We start from the raw sequence: 15,996 nt of genomic DNA, 5'->3' as shown, positions 1-15,996 counted from the left end.
TTCTGCGTCTGTGTTTATTTCCTTGCCTCTACTTTCAAGCCTTATAACTTCCTGCCACCCATGCTGGGAAAACTTGTCACTTGCCAATTCACCCTTCACTGACCATTCCAGCTGACCTTCTCCAGCTTTGTTTACTTTAGAAACCCCACTGCCAATTAAAATAACATGCTTCATTTTCCTAATGCAGTCAGCTCTGGAATAACTATTCAATCTCTAGTAAAATGGTTTGAAAGCTCTTTAGATTTGTTAGCAGTGACTCACAACTACCTGGGCTTTTAAGTATGTCTGCAACTAATTATGGTGTAAGCATATTACAGAATAGACAGACTTGTTTTCCACCTTTTACTTCACATATCAAGTAAAAGAAATCAGAAGCACTTCAAACTCACTGTTGCCATGTCAATAGATGCTGTGGCTTCATCCATGATGAAGATGCTAGTCTTCCTCACAAAAGCCCTTGCCAGGCAGAACAGCTGCCTTTGGCCCTGGCTGAAGTTTTCACCCCCTTCTGTGACTATTGCATCTGGAAGTGATACAGAAAATCACTAAGGTCAGATCAGAATAGAGCATATGCTTGGAAAACAGTCTCACTTTCAGTGTAAAGTAGTATTTCCTAGGCTTACAGCTGCTCGTGACACATTTTTGCCTGCTTATTCCCAGTGTTCAACACCACCAGTACTTTTGTCTCCCTATATTCTCTGTATCTGTTAGACATCAGAGCAGCTGAGGATGTTCAAGAGTGAGTTTCTCTGAAACATGTACAGTCTAGGACACTGCACCCCCAGTCAAACCAGCACCCATCATTTCTTTACCCTAGGGCTGTATAACTTACCATTTTAAGGAAGTTTATTGGTTATTTTTTGGTTTTTTGTTAGGTGTTTGGTGGGGGTTTTTTGATTTGTTTTTTTTTTTTTTTTTTTTTTTTTTTTTTCTGCATGGCCAAATGATTCACACCTTGAAGCTTTAGAGATCTTCCTCCTTGGACATGACTGTTAGAATATACAAATGTGTTCTAGGTAACAGATGACTTGCTGACAGATTATTTAACAAGACCCATAAAGCTCATTGCTTCATAACAAAGACATACTGAAATAAAATAATTTAGCCATTCATTTGAAAAAAAGAGGATTCTGCGCCCCAGGTACAGTTGGTAAAGGAGTTATACAGACATAGGACATTTGCCTGCAGGCACTTTTTGTCACCTTCCACAAACTTCAAAAGCTCTTTCTTCATCAGCTACCCTTGTAATAAATAAGTGTGAAACAGGAACATTGTGAATGCTGGAAACAATATTCTCAAACAGAAGTCTCATTACCTAGGCCCCCAGGGAGTGCCTTCACCACATGCTTGAGCTGAGCTATTTCCAGTGCTTCCCAGAGCATGCTGTCAGTGCACTTCTTCTCTGGGTCCAAGTTAAACCTGCAGCAGGGGGAATTCAAGAACATCAGTCAACAGAAACTGCTGCAATGGACTTCTGCTTTTAGTGTGCTTAGGAACAAACCTGCAGATAATCACAATCATACACTGAAGGTCTGGGCTTGATTCTGATCTACCATTGTTATAAATCCATTGAATTTCCCACACTTGATCAATGTTTATGCCAATGTGATTAAGGTGAAAATTTGACTGTCAGTTAAGCACAAAGGGAAAAGTTTGCTATTTTGTGGCTATCTTTATGGTTTTGGAATTATTTTGTTCTGTATAAACAAAATAAATCTCATGTTTTACTAGAAAAAGCTGTGACTATACTCAGTCTACATTAACATTCAATTTTAATAAACGCCAAGATTTTACCCTCCCTCCTTTTAAATACAATGTCTCTTTGTTCTTCACTGCTGTAGAAATGTTGACAGAATAATCAAGCTTCATACTGCATTATGAGATTGAAGTCTTCACTGCAATTCAAAAAACCTTGGATTTATGAACAGATGAACATGATTTTAGCTTGCTGTGGCCCAGAAGTGACAGTAACGAATGTGAATCTCACATCATATTACATTAGGATGTAGAATGACAATAAAAGATTCAATGGTGCATGACACTATTTTTATGTTTTACTCCTGCTGTATGAGTTGTGAAGGATCAATGCTGGCCTAAATGCATTTTTTAATAGATTAATTAATAAAACAAAGGAATAAAATCACATCATCTACTGATGTGAATGAATCATGGTCTATTCAGGCATGTCCTGAAGCCTGTATCCTTTTCAGTGAACTCTAATCACTTATGTAGAAACTAAAACTGCAGGAGATGTAACTGTGCACTGAGGATTGTACTGTTTATTCCTAAGGTAAATGGCACAGACACAGGAAAGGGCATTTGTTGGAAACTGGAATTTTTGGCCATTGTTTCTACTACATCATCTTCTCAGAGAAGTAGGAGGAGAATGCAAAAAAAAAAAAAAAAAACCCAGGCCAGGCTCCCAGTAATTCTCATGTTCTTCCTTTGCTTTCTCTCTGTCTACAGCAATTTTTCAGTCTGCATTTTTTTACATCTCATGTATTAAGGTAGACAGATTAAAACAGATGTAGGAGAGAGAAGGTTTCAAGAAATGTTGGGTGGTTATGGGTATTTGATCAGTGAGCTAAACTGATTACTGGATCTTGGAGGAAAAAATATTGGCTTTCCCTGCTTCCCAGGCATGGGATGTCTTCTGCCAACAGTGTCCTGTCCAGGCTCAGGCACAGGAAAGGTTAGTCTGGCAGGGGTGAATTAAAAGCACAGACAGAAATATAACATATAATTAATACCGTATGAAATATAAGCGATTTCATGTTTTTTATTTATTGCTGGTGCTTAATACTCACCGGATTGTTCCACTGAATAAAATAGGATCCTGGAGGATGATTGACAGCCTGGATCTCAGCGTCTGTAAGGGCAGCTTGGCAATATCTATACCATCAATGATAATCCTCCCTATTCAAAAGAAAGGGCACAGTGTGTTCATTGTGCCTCCCAGCTGCTGGCAAAGACATGGCTCACTTCCAGGCTGAAAGGCAGTACAGCAGGAACTGTATCACATAGCCCCTTCTCCACCAAAGAAACATGCTTTGGCTAAAAAGGCAGAACAACCTTCTTGAGACTAAGCTCAGCTGGAAAGCACACAGAGGGGGCCTGAAGTATCTTCTGAATGATTAGATACACTGCTTAACTGCTTGATCAGTAGACAGCTATCAAACAACAGGGTCAGACATTACTTCAATCAAGGATTAATTACCAGGGGCAACAAGCCTTTCAGAAAACCAAATTACTCCTGAGCACTATGAAATCTTATCTCTGAGTACAACTGTGTCTCTGCATAGGGGCTCTGTGGGTGATGTGGCTGGGAAACAGGCTGACATCTTTTTGAGATGCACCCTGTGAGGCATGTGGACATGGCCCAAAAAGCAGGAAATATGGCAGGAAATTCCAGGGCAGCAGGCCAAGCTGCAACCCCCAAGTGCTGAGTTGTTTGGGCCTGGTGGATCCCTTCTGTGCCTTGAGCACAGATTACACTTGAACACCTTGTCCTTTTATGTTTTGGTCCTACTGTTGTGATTTAACTGCACAAAAGGCTGTCATCTGTCACTCTTGGACTTTTGCTTCTATCAAGCAGAATTTTTATTGATCTGGCTTACAAATGGCACAGCTGTTAGGTGACAGATGATATCAGCTTTGAACAGGGCCAGAAAGTGTGTCCTGCAGATTTGAAAATCACACTTCAGAGCTACTGCTGTTAAGGAAAAGACTACCAAAGAACCTTCAGGAGCTAAGCTTGAGTGACACACAGAATTGTTATCTTACCCTCAAAGGTGTCAACCATTCTGAAAAATGCAAGAGAGAAGGAGGATTTTCCACTGCCTGTTCGGCCGCAGATCCCAATCTGTGACACAAAAGCAGATGAAGATCAGGCAATGGAAACACAGGAAATGGATAACATCTGTACTTGACACTGCAGATGAAAGGGTGGAGGAGCTGTTCTGATTCACATGACCCTCTTCTCCTCCTGACAGATCAAACTGAACCACTCATTACAGAATCACTGTGTTCACTTTTTGTCTTTTAGGGTTCTGAGAATTTAAGGATAAATCAAGGCCAGTCCTGTAACAGGTACTATAGGAGAATGGCAATGATGGGTACAAAGACAAGAGAGTCCCGTGTGAAGGATGAAAAGTAGGTGTAGCACTGTAAGGGCTCACTGTCACTTCATCTGGCACTTTGTGCTGACAGGAGGGCACTGGGATACTGAGAGGGAGGGTGTTTGCCTCAATACAACAAGCTAAGAATCCCCCCAGACTCCTTAACAGTGCACTACATGCTTTCAGAGAAAAAAAATCATCTGTAATTCACTCACCAAAGCATTCTGTGGTATGTTTTAACTCTGATTTATGTGATGTGCTTCTGAGAACTACTGCAGCTCTTTACCTTTTGTCCTGGTGAGATGTGGGCATTGACGTGTTTTAGCACTGGCTTCAGGTTGCTGTCATATCGGACACTGAGGTTCTGGATCTGGATCTCCCCTCTGTCTGGCCAGTTCTGGGGAATCTGTGATGAAGCTGTACCACGGGCACAGGGGGGAAAAACCCAACATCAACCCTCTGATAATAAATTACTTGGTTCATTAGGTGATTTACTACATTTTTCATGGCAATACACTGCAAAGTCAATAAAATTTCAGCAAGCTTTCTGCATGCTGCACAAAACTGCACTTACAAAGGAGCCCTTCGTAATTTTCAGCTTCTGTTTTGAGAAGGCCATTGATCCTTTTCACTGCCCCCAGCTGGATCTCCATGTCAGCCAGGTTACGAACCATCCAATTCAAATAGTTTGACACCTGATGTAAAGCAAATACACAACTGAATCCCAGATCTTTAGTAGTTTGCACCATTTGACCAGCATGCAGTTTATATTCCTACACAAGAATGCCTCAGTAAGTGGAAGTTGTGAATGCACTGGATGGTACAACACCAACAGGGAGGCAACAATGACTAAAGGTTACATTTCCTAACTGCAGTGCACAGAGACTTTGGTACTGTGGAGATCTGATCTACACCAACAGAAAAGTGGGTGGGGGAACAATAAAGACAGGTGAAAAGACATAATTTTGGTAACTCAAGTTTGGACAATCCAGAATGAGATACCAGGGCATAATTACAGCTGATGCACTGAAAATGTATTATTCACAATGCAACACAGTATAAAAAATTATGATGCAACTTGTCCATGTTTCATTGACATATTTGAACTAACACCTCAATGAGATTTGATCTCAAAACTGAAGAAAGCATACACTCAAATATGTCAACCATCACATGTGAACTGAAGTAAACACATGGTTTCCACGATGTTACAGTACCCACTAGAGATGTACAGACACCTTCAATCTTCCTGTTCATCTTTGTGCCCTGAGGAATTACAAAAAAATGTTTGGGAGAGACAGAAAGGATCCTGAGATTCTTACCATAAGAGCATAGGTTAGTCCCAAGCCTACAAGTCCTGAAGTGATTTTATTATACAGGCAACTGGTAATAGAAGTGACAGCTGCTATGAGCACCACACATGCTCCAATGTACTCCTGAAGGAATATGAATAAGCTCCATCATTATAAGTCTACAAAGGATTAAAAAGTTCTCATAACTTTGCACACCAAATAACAAAGCCATTTCACCATTTCCAAACACAGGCAGAAAACCCCATGGAACTCCATCCAGACCTAACCAGGAACCCATTTTACTGCTATCAGCAGGGCTGTGCTGGGGAAATCAACCCAGATACCTTAAGCATGTAATGGAGGTGGCTGAAATCATGCAGCTGAAGTTACCTGCGATAGGAGAGAAGTGCTCATGCATCCCATCTCTGTGGCTGATGATGATCTGCTGGGAGGCTCTGCTGTTGCTGCTTGTTTCCTACCATCCATAACTGCTCAAACAAGCCTCTCTTGCACAGCACACACCTATTACCTTAAGGGCCTCTTTCTGCTTTAATTTAAATCATTGGTGATTTGACTTCCCACAGACAATTCTTTGAGTAAAATTTTGTAACAGACCAGAAAACAAACTCTGTGGGATAATAACTATCATTTGTCTGTGTTTGAACTGTTTAGTGATGTAGGCATTGATCAGAATTAGGGACTTCAGGGGGTCTAGCCCTGAATATATAATAGGGTAATCATATTGTATTCAAGTCATACCCAATATCTGAACTAAATTAGAAAAAGGTACCAGTTAAGGAGGAGTCCAAAATGAAGCCACAGAGTGTGACATGAAAAGTGAATTAACATACATTTAGCACATTTAAAAGAAGCCCGTGTTACCAGAACAGCATTAGTACACCTGCATTTAAAATTGTGATAGAACATTCCACAACATAAAATTCCTTGACTTGCTTCTGAGAGAATTATTTTTAATAAACAATTTCTCATGCCAGGCTACTTCACTGAGCAGAAAACAAGCCACTGAATATCTTTGGTGTTCTTCAGATAACCCCAAAACAGACTCAGACTTATCTACATCCTTCTGCTCATTAGAAGAGCTTCCAAGATATTGAAATTTTCCTAAGAAGCCACAAGGCAGAGGCTGCTGACACTGACTGACATGGCTCCACAGTGACATGCTGGCTGGTGGCACTGCTCAACTAGCTCTGATCACTCCTCACACACAGAGGAGCCAAAGTGACCCAAGAAAACTATTCCTGTCTTGGAAAAACAGCTGCAGGTTGTAGGAAAAACTCATACCCCATTCAGTGTCCAGGATGGGTTGGGCATATGAACATTATAGCCAAAGAGACATAGGGGGCAAAGGTATAGAAACTGTTGGATGCCTCATCAGATTACTTGGAACAAAGTAAAAAATTCCTTGTGTATACAAAATAATAATAATAATAGCAATGTAATAACAATAACAATAACAACAACAATAATAATATTGTACTTGCCATGCGAACTTCCAGCCAGCGATTGGCTGCTGTGAGGAAAAGGGAGGCAATGTTGTTGGAATCTGTGTATTCAAGAAGTTTTTGTCGGAATTTGGCTTCATACCTAAAAAAAGGAAACAAAATAAAAGAAAGGAAGAAAGCAGGAAAGCAAGAGGAAAAGAGAAAAAAATGAGTCAGGCCTTGGGGTATCAGAAAAATAGAAAGTAAAATTTAATTTCTGAGGTATGTGCTTATGGACAGCTTGGCACAGGGTATTAATCAGCCTATCAGTAGCTCAGAGTGACTTCATTTGTAGTTTTGTATTTGACACAGGCCAAATGTATTTGTGCAGTATCTTGAGAAGTAATTTGTGGATATCATTGCATTGATTGCAATACAATTCATTATTGTATTGAAGTTCTCTAGGACTTCCACTGGACATTTTATAAATGTATTTTATGACATAATAATTGAGAGAGAGAGGAGAGAGAAATCTAAAACTAAAATACTTAAAATATGTATGAGAAAAATAATGCATGTTTGTACTTGTGAAAAGAAGCATTAATGCTGCAGGATTTGGCTTTCCTCAATCATATAAACTCATGTTTTAAGATTTTTATTACCAGTGCCTAGAAATGGTAACAGTTAAAAAAGTATAAACTCAAAGAACTTCCCATTATAGTAGCACCCATATTAAACAAATATATTTGTCCTTATCATTAATCAAATGGGGCACTTTGGAAAATGGAATTCCAAGAACATGGCACAACAATAAGTATTAGCTTGGAAAGAACTGTTTCCCTTCAGGAATACAGTACACAAAACTGGATTAATCACAAATAAGCCTGTTTACAGTTTGTTATAGTGAATTTGCACCCACTCATCTGAATAGCTGTGCCAATGAAATCTGCCATGAATTCAGAAGGTGTGAGAGGTGATTCCCTGCTAGGGTCTTGGCAAGTGCTCAAGTCAGCCAGTCCCCCTTTTGAGCTGGGCATATTTAATTGCATAGTTTTTAATATAAATTAAAAGTAAATCAAAATGACATCAAAAATCAAGTGTATCAACAATTACAGCTAATAATGCACAAGTCTGGCACAAAAGTCTTTTCCAGGGTAGTGATATAAAGCTCAAAGGCCTGAAGATTTAGTTTCAGCACCAAAATCTTGCATTTCCCCCCCTTTTATTACATGATAAAGTTTAATACACTTGATTTCCCCCTTTGAAACTTTACCATATACTTGAGCTATTATGGCTGTGACAAGCACTGATTATTTATAAACTCAGCTCTCCTAATAGATATAGAAGAATGCCTATGTATGATGCACATGGCTTGTAGAAGCTTTCAAATTCATTCACTGCAGAGTACCTTAATCCTTCTTCCGATCACAGGAATGACTTTACATAAAAAGTTTATGATTTTGAGGAAAAGAAATAATTCAGCTGCCCACAATTTAGCCACATGCTAAGACATGTCTGCTGTGTGCAGTGGGGAATGATGGAATGGCTTGGATTGGAAGGGACCTTACAGATCATCTCATTCCAACCCCCAAAGACACTTGTCACCAGCCCAGCTTGCTCAGGGTCCCATCCAGCCTGGCCTTGCACACTTTCAGGGATGGGGTACCCACAGTTTCTCTGGGCAACCTGTGCCAGTGCCTTGCCACTCTCACAATAAAGGATTTTTTCCTAACATCTTATCTAAATCTACTCTCTTTCAGCCTGAAGCCATTCCCCTTGTTCTGTCATTACATGCCCTTGTAAATAGTCTCTTTCATCTTTCTCACAGGTTCTCTTCGGGTACTGGAAGGCCACAATTAGGTCACCCTAAAGCCTTCTCTTTTCCAGGCTGAACAAACCCAGCTCTCAGCCTGTGCTCAAAGGAGAGGTGTTTCATCTCTGATCATCTTTGTGCCCTCCTCTGGGCTCACCCCAGCAGGTCCCTGTCCTTGCTGTGCTGGGCCCCAGAGCTGATGCAGCTGCAGGTGGGCTCTGAGCAGAGCAGAGGGGCAGGATCCCCTCCCTGCCCTGCTGCCCAGGGGCTCTGGGTGCAGCCCAGGACCCAGGCTGGCTGTGAGCACATTGGTGTGTTTGCAGAGCAGAATGGCTATTTCTAAATCAGGCATTAGTGTCACCATGGCAGGGCTAGGGAGCCCTTCCTCTCCTCTGGGCTCACTGCCCCCAGCCCTCACTGCACAGACGTGGCCACGCTGCTGCTGCAACCAATTCAGCCACATTTAACTCCCCTATCTCATCCCAGGAGGAATTGTGAGAGGCAGATAGAGAATGTGAGGCAGATAGCCTCAGAGAATGTGAGGTATGCATCATGAGTCAGTCATGCACATGCACGTGGAACAGGGATGCAAAGTTACCACAGTTGCTGGACTGATGCAAAAATATCAGAATTTCTCTTCAGAAAGTGTCTTCAGATTACCAGGTTTTAAAGAATACAGACAAGTCTTTGCAGAATCATTCACATTTACATTTTGTTGATTGTTTAACACAAATGCTATGTGAAGTACCAAAATAAACTATAAATCAGGCCAGGGCATATGCTGAAGGAGGTTTTGTAGGCACAGCAATCACTGTCTTTCTGAACTCCCCTAGATTTTTTTGTAAATTTCTTTCCATTTGCATCCTGAATAAATCCTAACCAAGGGTAAGGACACTTCAGGAACAACTGGCACCTCCTAACAGAATGAATTCCTGAGTTAGTGTTATTTTTAGGGATGCTCACGCTAGCAAGTCTAAACTCCACTCCTGCTAATATGTTAGGCAGCTGAAAAGCTACACAGCCCTAAAAATAACTGGGTTAACAGCTGAGGCAGGAGGCTGGCAGACAGATGGAACACAGAACTCACTGAACACACATGGCTGGCTGGGTCAGAGACACATCACTTACTGCAGGATTTAAGGAAAAGGAGGCACCAAACACAATTCTTTGACAGAGGAATTAATTCCAAAGTGACACGAAGAATCAAGAGGGAATGCTCTGACAGACGGAAAATATTAGCTAGATGGCATTGAATATTGCTTTCTGTATCAACACCAGAAAATATACAGCCATAATGCTTCAAAGACACTCTTGATCAAATAAAAGGAAAAAGGAATGAGAAAAGCAGAATTAAAAGAAAAATTGTTTTTCCTGCAAATTGAACATGGACATAACTACAAACCATAGAACATTGTTGGCACTTAATGAATTAAATATTCAAGAACAGTAATTAATGGAAAACATTAAGTTGCTCTACCATTCTTGGGTAAGCTACCTTCAGTCCAAGAGGAACAAACACTTAAATTGGTTATTCTTTCTTTGATCTATTTATGTTATAAATATTTTAAATATTTATAACATATTTAAAACATTTAAGTTACCTTTGTGCATTACTTCTATTAGAAAATTCCAATTATATATATTAGGAAGAATAAATAAAACCTATTGTTTCAAGGATAGAAGGGTAACAGTAATAATTAACTGACAAAATATGTAGACATCATCTAGATGAGAATCTAGTGGAAAAGTTGACCGTGTTTGAGTTAATGGGGAAAAGACAAGAATAGCCCTCATTCAGGGAAAGCAGCTGGTAAGCTCAGCAGTGCTTTTTTATTGGTACCTCTGAGGTATCAGCATGACTGCCAGTTTTCTAACACACACACAGAACCCAGGCACGTTATCAGGTATTCCTGGGCTGCCCTCCTGGGAGCTTATGTGGATGGAAAAACAAACCAAAACAGGCAAGGAAATACTTTGTCTCCAGCTTGTGTATTTCCAAAATCAGTGTAAACACCCACGTTTTCAACTAATAAACTGAAAAACAATGCAGGGTACTACTGGAGCCTCTGAAGTCAGCAGCATGCACAGCTCATCTGCCCAGGACATGGACACAGATTATTCTGTACCAAGTTGGTGCATATTAGTTCTGCCATGGAAACTGTCCAAGCCCATCATCTGCCACACCACAAGCTGTGGTAATTGCAGGTTAATTTAGCTTCTTAAATCACATTTGCCCTCAAGTTCTTTTTTTCAGGCTGCATGCAAGTGTCTGGACAGCAACCACAGGGCAGATGACCCACATGTGCTTATTCTTTTTACAGTGACTCCTCTGCATACAAAATGCTTAAAATTCTTCAATGTTTGACATCCCCACCTGCCCATGTTGTAAGGGCTCTGGATTTTTTAGACAGAACAGTTTAAGACATAACATCATAACATTACCTCACTTTTGAATATCTACGTTTCTTAAAAAAAAAAATCTGTACCTGAAGGCTCGGATGGTGGTAAGACCTTCAACAGTCTCTGAAAAATGGGACAGTAATGGTAGCTGAGTGCTGTCATCCAGCTGCTGCAGGTCCCTGAAGAGGGTTAGGAAAAGAATTTAGTAAAAAAACAGGTTTGTTGCGCAGTTACTCTCTTGATGTAGGCCCAGGGAGTGAAAAGGAATATCATCACAATAGTCACATACATAAGGTTCAGACAGATTGCAAAGCAGTGCTGCAGGGGAATGAATTCCCCAGCAGGATTTTTCTTTTAACATTTAACTAGCTGGAGTTCTGAATGGGTCTTTTCCCTTCACTGCCTTCCCTCCTTTCTCTTACATTCCTTGTGCTTGTAGTCAATTTTTTATTGATTTAAACACCATTCTGTCTCTGTACTGAATATCAATTTAATGGAATGCTGCAAAGAGGAGCTCAAGTTAAGCAGAAGACAAAGTGCACCCCCAGATAACAGCACAACTACTGAGCCAACAGTATCTCATAAACTCAGGAAATCAGAGTCTGCACTCATTATTAAGTTGCATTTCTCAATGTCATATTTAGTCCTCATATCAGTAATAGCACATGTAGGGTGAAATCTATTTAGTCTCAGTTTCTTCCGGCAGGAAGTAAATTGGTTGCAGACTCCCTCTCAATCTGTGCATATATAAGGGGATATGCATATTTTTGCATTGCTGCAAACATTCCACAATAGGGAAACTATCATCTTAGGAGGAGTAAGGTCTCAGACAAAATTAAAATTTTCATATTTTTAAAAACTAGAAGGAACCCAGAAGAGAAGAGGAGGCTAATGCACACTGGATCCTTAATGGCTAGCAGTACCACCATGGTGATGCCGCATTCTGTTAAGTCAAGGAAAGGCTGCATATTTCCACTTTGACCTGCACAGGCAGATTTCAGTTTCCCTGTCCACATTTTCTTACATGCACCTAGCACACAGCCCTTGGGGGAGGACAGAATCCAGCTGGGGTTTTTTGTGTCCTGTGAGCTCCAAACACCTTTGATCATGAAGAGTCTGCTTTATCACACAAGTTCTGCTCGAAGAGCTGCCAACAAAGGCACTTGTAAAATGACACATTTCCACTGCACTGGGTTTGTCCCACTTGCAGATAGTGTCACAGCTTTGACAGGACCAAATGCACACATGAAGCTCCCCTGCACTGCAATTCTGCAATTCCCTCCTGCCCTGCAGGGACTGTCCCCAGTGCAGGGATGGTGCTGGCGGTGCCCTTACCGGGAGGCGACTCGGAAGTACTTCTGGATGAAGTAGCACATGATGGCCAGGGGCACCAGGGCGATGAGGAACATGGGTGTGACGTAGGAGATCACAGCAAGGGCAGACACACACAGCAAGGTGGAGCGGCTCAAGCACTCCAGGGTAGCTGGGATGTGCTGTGCAGAGAAGAAAAAAGCACACAGAGTCGTCCATAACATGCCAAGCTTAAAACAATGCTTCCTTTTCCTTTCTCCTGCTTCCACAAAAATTTTATTCCCTGTGTATTTTAAGCATACAGGTCTGCTCTTGAATTTACCAATGGGTTTTGGGGATATCTGAAAGGATTTCTGTGAGGCTGCTTCACATCTGCATTGTGGAGCACAATCCTCATGTCAGAAGATTACAGATGGGATGCAGTAGATGATTTTAGCATGTGCATAAATCCTGGCAGTGCAGTCTGGGGTAAGTAATAGTAATTTGAATTTCAGTCATTTCTATTCTGGGCAATAGCATTTGCTTTTTTCTCATTTAATTTCCTCAAATGAATGTGTTTACTCACTTACAAAAAAAGTAGATACTCTTTAATTTAGGGATATCACTATTGATATTATTTTGCTTCCCTTTTATATACAGGACATCTTAACAAAATAAATGTTTTTTCAATGTGCATGTAAGATGAGGAACTCATTCAGAACTAAGAAAATAATGATTCAAACTGATAGAGTCCAAATTATAGCTCATCCATAAGCTTCACATAGATAAGTCTGTAAAAAATGAAACCCCACTTTTTCAACTTGAGAGCTCAAAAATACTTAAACAGTACCTGGTCGATGGTATTGCAGTCAGCTGAGAATCTGTTCAATATACTTCCCAGAGGAGTTGTTTCAAAAAACCTAAAATGGTGCAAGGAATGGCAAAGTTTACAATACTGGCATTAGAACTGATCCATGTTATTTTGTCTTACCTAAGATAGTTAGTTACTATATCACAGAAACAAGCAAATAAACTGACAGCTGTAGTAAAATTTCTCATTCTGCTCAGAACCTATGGCTTTCTAATTAAATGGAAATGTCTTGAATTTACAACCACAAGCATGAACCTACAACCACTTAGAACCCTACGACTGCAAGCATGTCCTCAGCTCCCTCTACTGCCTAAGCCATGGACATCACATGATTACACTTGAAAAAATCCTTTCAGACTTTAATTTGAAGCCACTTCAATTTAGGAAAAATTCAAAAGAAGTTAAATTGCAAACTCTTGCATATTTCTGGGAACAGAAATTTGTAACAAGAAGAACTACTGTTGGAATAATATATTAAAAGACATTTGGATATGCAAAATGCATACTATATTATTGTTCTGTAACTATTAGCTGTTCCATACCTCATTTGGAACCTGAAGTCTATCCTGGAAAAAAAATCTAAAAATAAGTCTGAGGTTTGTCATGTATATGATTTTTCCACATTCTGTGGATCAAATATAGTTAGCTTAAAAATAAGAACTTGTTTTTCCTAAAGCTGCAGGTTTGAATCAAGCTTCACTTTTCCTTTCATATAGAGGAAAAAAACCTTATGGAGGAGACAACCAAGGTTCTGCTGGAACAAAGTACATCCCAGTATACTCTAATGATGCCTCTAATGACACTTGTCTGAGCTCATTACCTTTCCTAGACTTGCACAATCACTGCCTGACAGTAAATATTTCCAGTGATTAAGATGAGGAAGCATGCTATGAATTATCTGTACCACATATTGATCAATAATTGTGTTTTCTCCCTAATTAAAAACTGCCAAGAGAAATTAAACATGCAAGGAAGTAAATCTCTGAAGTCACAGTCAGACAGGAGAGGCATTTGACTTGTGTCTAGGAACTTAAGCAGCCTGGGTACCATTTTCAAAAACTACTCAGAAGCTTGACACCTGGTGGTTTTTCACTGTTATCTTAAAAAAATGCAATGACAATAATTTCTTAGTAAAAACTGCACTTAGGAGACTGTCTTGAAGTAAAGAAGACAAAATTACTATAATAAAACTTCTATTACAATCAAGACATACCTCATTGGAGCCAAAATAATTTTATTTAGTAAAGAAGAGTGTAGCTTTTTGGTGACTTTCAAGCCAGTCCACTCCACTGCTATTGATGTGACAAGACATAATATGATGCCAAGGCAGCAAAGGATGCTGAAAACTTTTGAATATTGAGAATGGTCAAATTCCTAAGAAACAAAGAGCAACACAAATATTCACTGCAAATTACATTGAAAATATTTTTGTAAACACAGAAGCACAAAAGTGAAAAAATGTGAGAGTATAACCTTTTTGCTCCCTAAATTAAACTGTCCATGATTTTCACTCGTCTTAAATCATAATTTATTATACTTTGGAGAGGAAAATGATTGCATGGAAATAAGTGATAAATCAGAAGTTTAAATTCAAGGAACACCAAAAAAGCCCAGGTTGCTGTGAGAATGCAACAGTGCAGGGAAAACAAAAAAGAACCCTGATATAAAAATTACTTTAGAAACCCAGCTTTAAAAATACAATATATCAATACACTATATATCAATACACAATAAATCTAGCAAAAGGAGAACACATCAAACTTAACTTCATTTTACTGTGCCGTATATGCAAAGATGTACTGAGCTTCAAAATACCCTGGAGTGGTTCTTTTATAGAAAAAATAATACATTGCATACAAATCTTGGAGCAGAGGTTGACAGCGGGAGAACACCCCCAGTGAAATCATAAGAGGAAGGTGAAGAAGGCAGTGCCTACCATGCACTGGGAGCAGTTTTTTGTGTCAGGCTCTATCTTGAAAGAAATGGCACGCTCGGTCCAGAGTGCCAGGCAGTAGTCAATGGCCACCATGACCGTGTGCTTCAGCAGCTGGGACAGGAGCAGCAGGGGCAGCAGGAGGATCCCTGCTGCACTCAGGTACTTGCCACAGGCTCTCCAGGGCATCTTGGCTCTCTGATGCAGCACTGAGGACAGGTTGTCTTCGTCATCACTCTCGGTTACTTCTTCTGCAAGGTGCAAGAAAAAAGGACAGCCAAGCTGACATACATCTCCAAGGGACTGGCTAGTGGTAGCTACAAACCAGGTATTCCCATCCAGGATAAAGGGTGGCTTTAAGGTCAAAGTACTTGCTCAGAACTGCATGTATTAACCTGCTAAACTAAATAGCAATGCATACTAGAAAGATGCAAAAACCCTCAGCACTTGGTGATCAATTTCTTAAACCACATTTTTGATAGGTAAAAGCACTGGCTGGATAAAAATCAATTGCAATCTTTTTCCTTTGTAAAACCTTAAGCAAATATGTTTAGCTATTGACAGGTAAAGTTCATCCAGCCTATTGTTTAATACTATTCTTCATTCATTATTAAATCATATTTGCATATAAGAAAAAGCCTCAGAAGTCTGGAGGAAGAGATGACTTGTGAATGCTTGCAATCACTCTGGTCCAGAGGTCACAGCAATGGAAACAAGCACTCCTATAAATCACAACTCACATGAAAAACGTTTTGATCTCCTGCCAGTTTGAATGGTGTTAATTCATTCTAATATCATTTAACAGTGAATCAGTAATGTACTGGCAGTGGGCTCAAA

At 40.0% G+C, this 15,996-nt stretch overlaps 1 protein-coding gene across 2 annotated transcripts in view; it reads right to left on the bottom strand.

The window, feature by feature from the left end:
* Window positions 1-15,996, bottom strand: part of ABCC8 (ATP binding cassette subfamily C member 8) — a 73,450-nt gene that overhangs the window by 4,058 nt on the left and 53,396 nt on the right. Inside the window, exons 25-37 of one of the 2 annotated variants that reach the window (XM_058026083.1) lie at window positions 15,163-15,410; window positions 14,440-14,600; window positions 13,206-13,275; window positions 12,401-12,558; window positions 11,152-11,244; window positions 6,913-7,015; window positions 5,441-5,554; window positions 4,693-4,813; window positions 4,405-4,535; window positions 3,784-3,862; window positions 2,808-2,916; window positions 1,316-1,419; window positions 390-523 (exon numbers count right to left, since the gene is read on the bottom strand). In XM_058026083.1, coding sequence (XP_057882066.1) covers window positions 390-523; window positions 1,316-1,419; window positions 2,808-2,916; window positions 3,784-3,862; window positions 4,405-4,535; window positions 4,693-4,813; window positions 5,441-5,554; window positions 6,913-7,015; window positions 11,152-11,244; window positions 12,401-12,558; window positions 13,206-13,275; window positions 14,440-14,600; window positions 15,163-15,410 — 1,625 coding nt within the window. Of the gene's footprint in view, window positions 1-389; window positions 524-1,315; window positions 1,420-2,807; window positions 2,917-3,783; window positions 3,863-4,404; window positions 4,536-4,692; window positions 4,814-5,335; window positions 5,385-5,440; window positions 5,555-6,912; window positions 7,016-11,151; window positions 11,245-12,400; window positions 12,559-13,205; window positions 13,276-14,439; window positions 14,601-15,162; window positions 15,411-15,996 lie in introns of those variants that run through there. The other variant, XM_058026084.1, reaches the window with a different exon arrangement.

Source organism: Melospiza georgiana, chromosome 6 (assembly GCF_028018845.1).
Source record: "Melospiza georgiana isolate bMelGeo1 chromosome 6, bMelGeo1.pri, whole genome shotgun sequence".
Taxonomy (NCBI): domain Eukaryota; kingdom Metazoa; phylum Chordata; class Aves; order Passeriformes; family Passerellidae; genus Melospiza; species Melospiza georgiana.
This window is presented reverse-complemented; position numbering and strand designations above follow the sequence as displayed.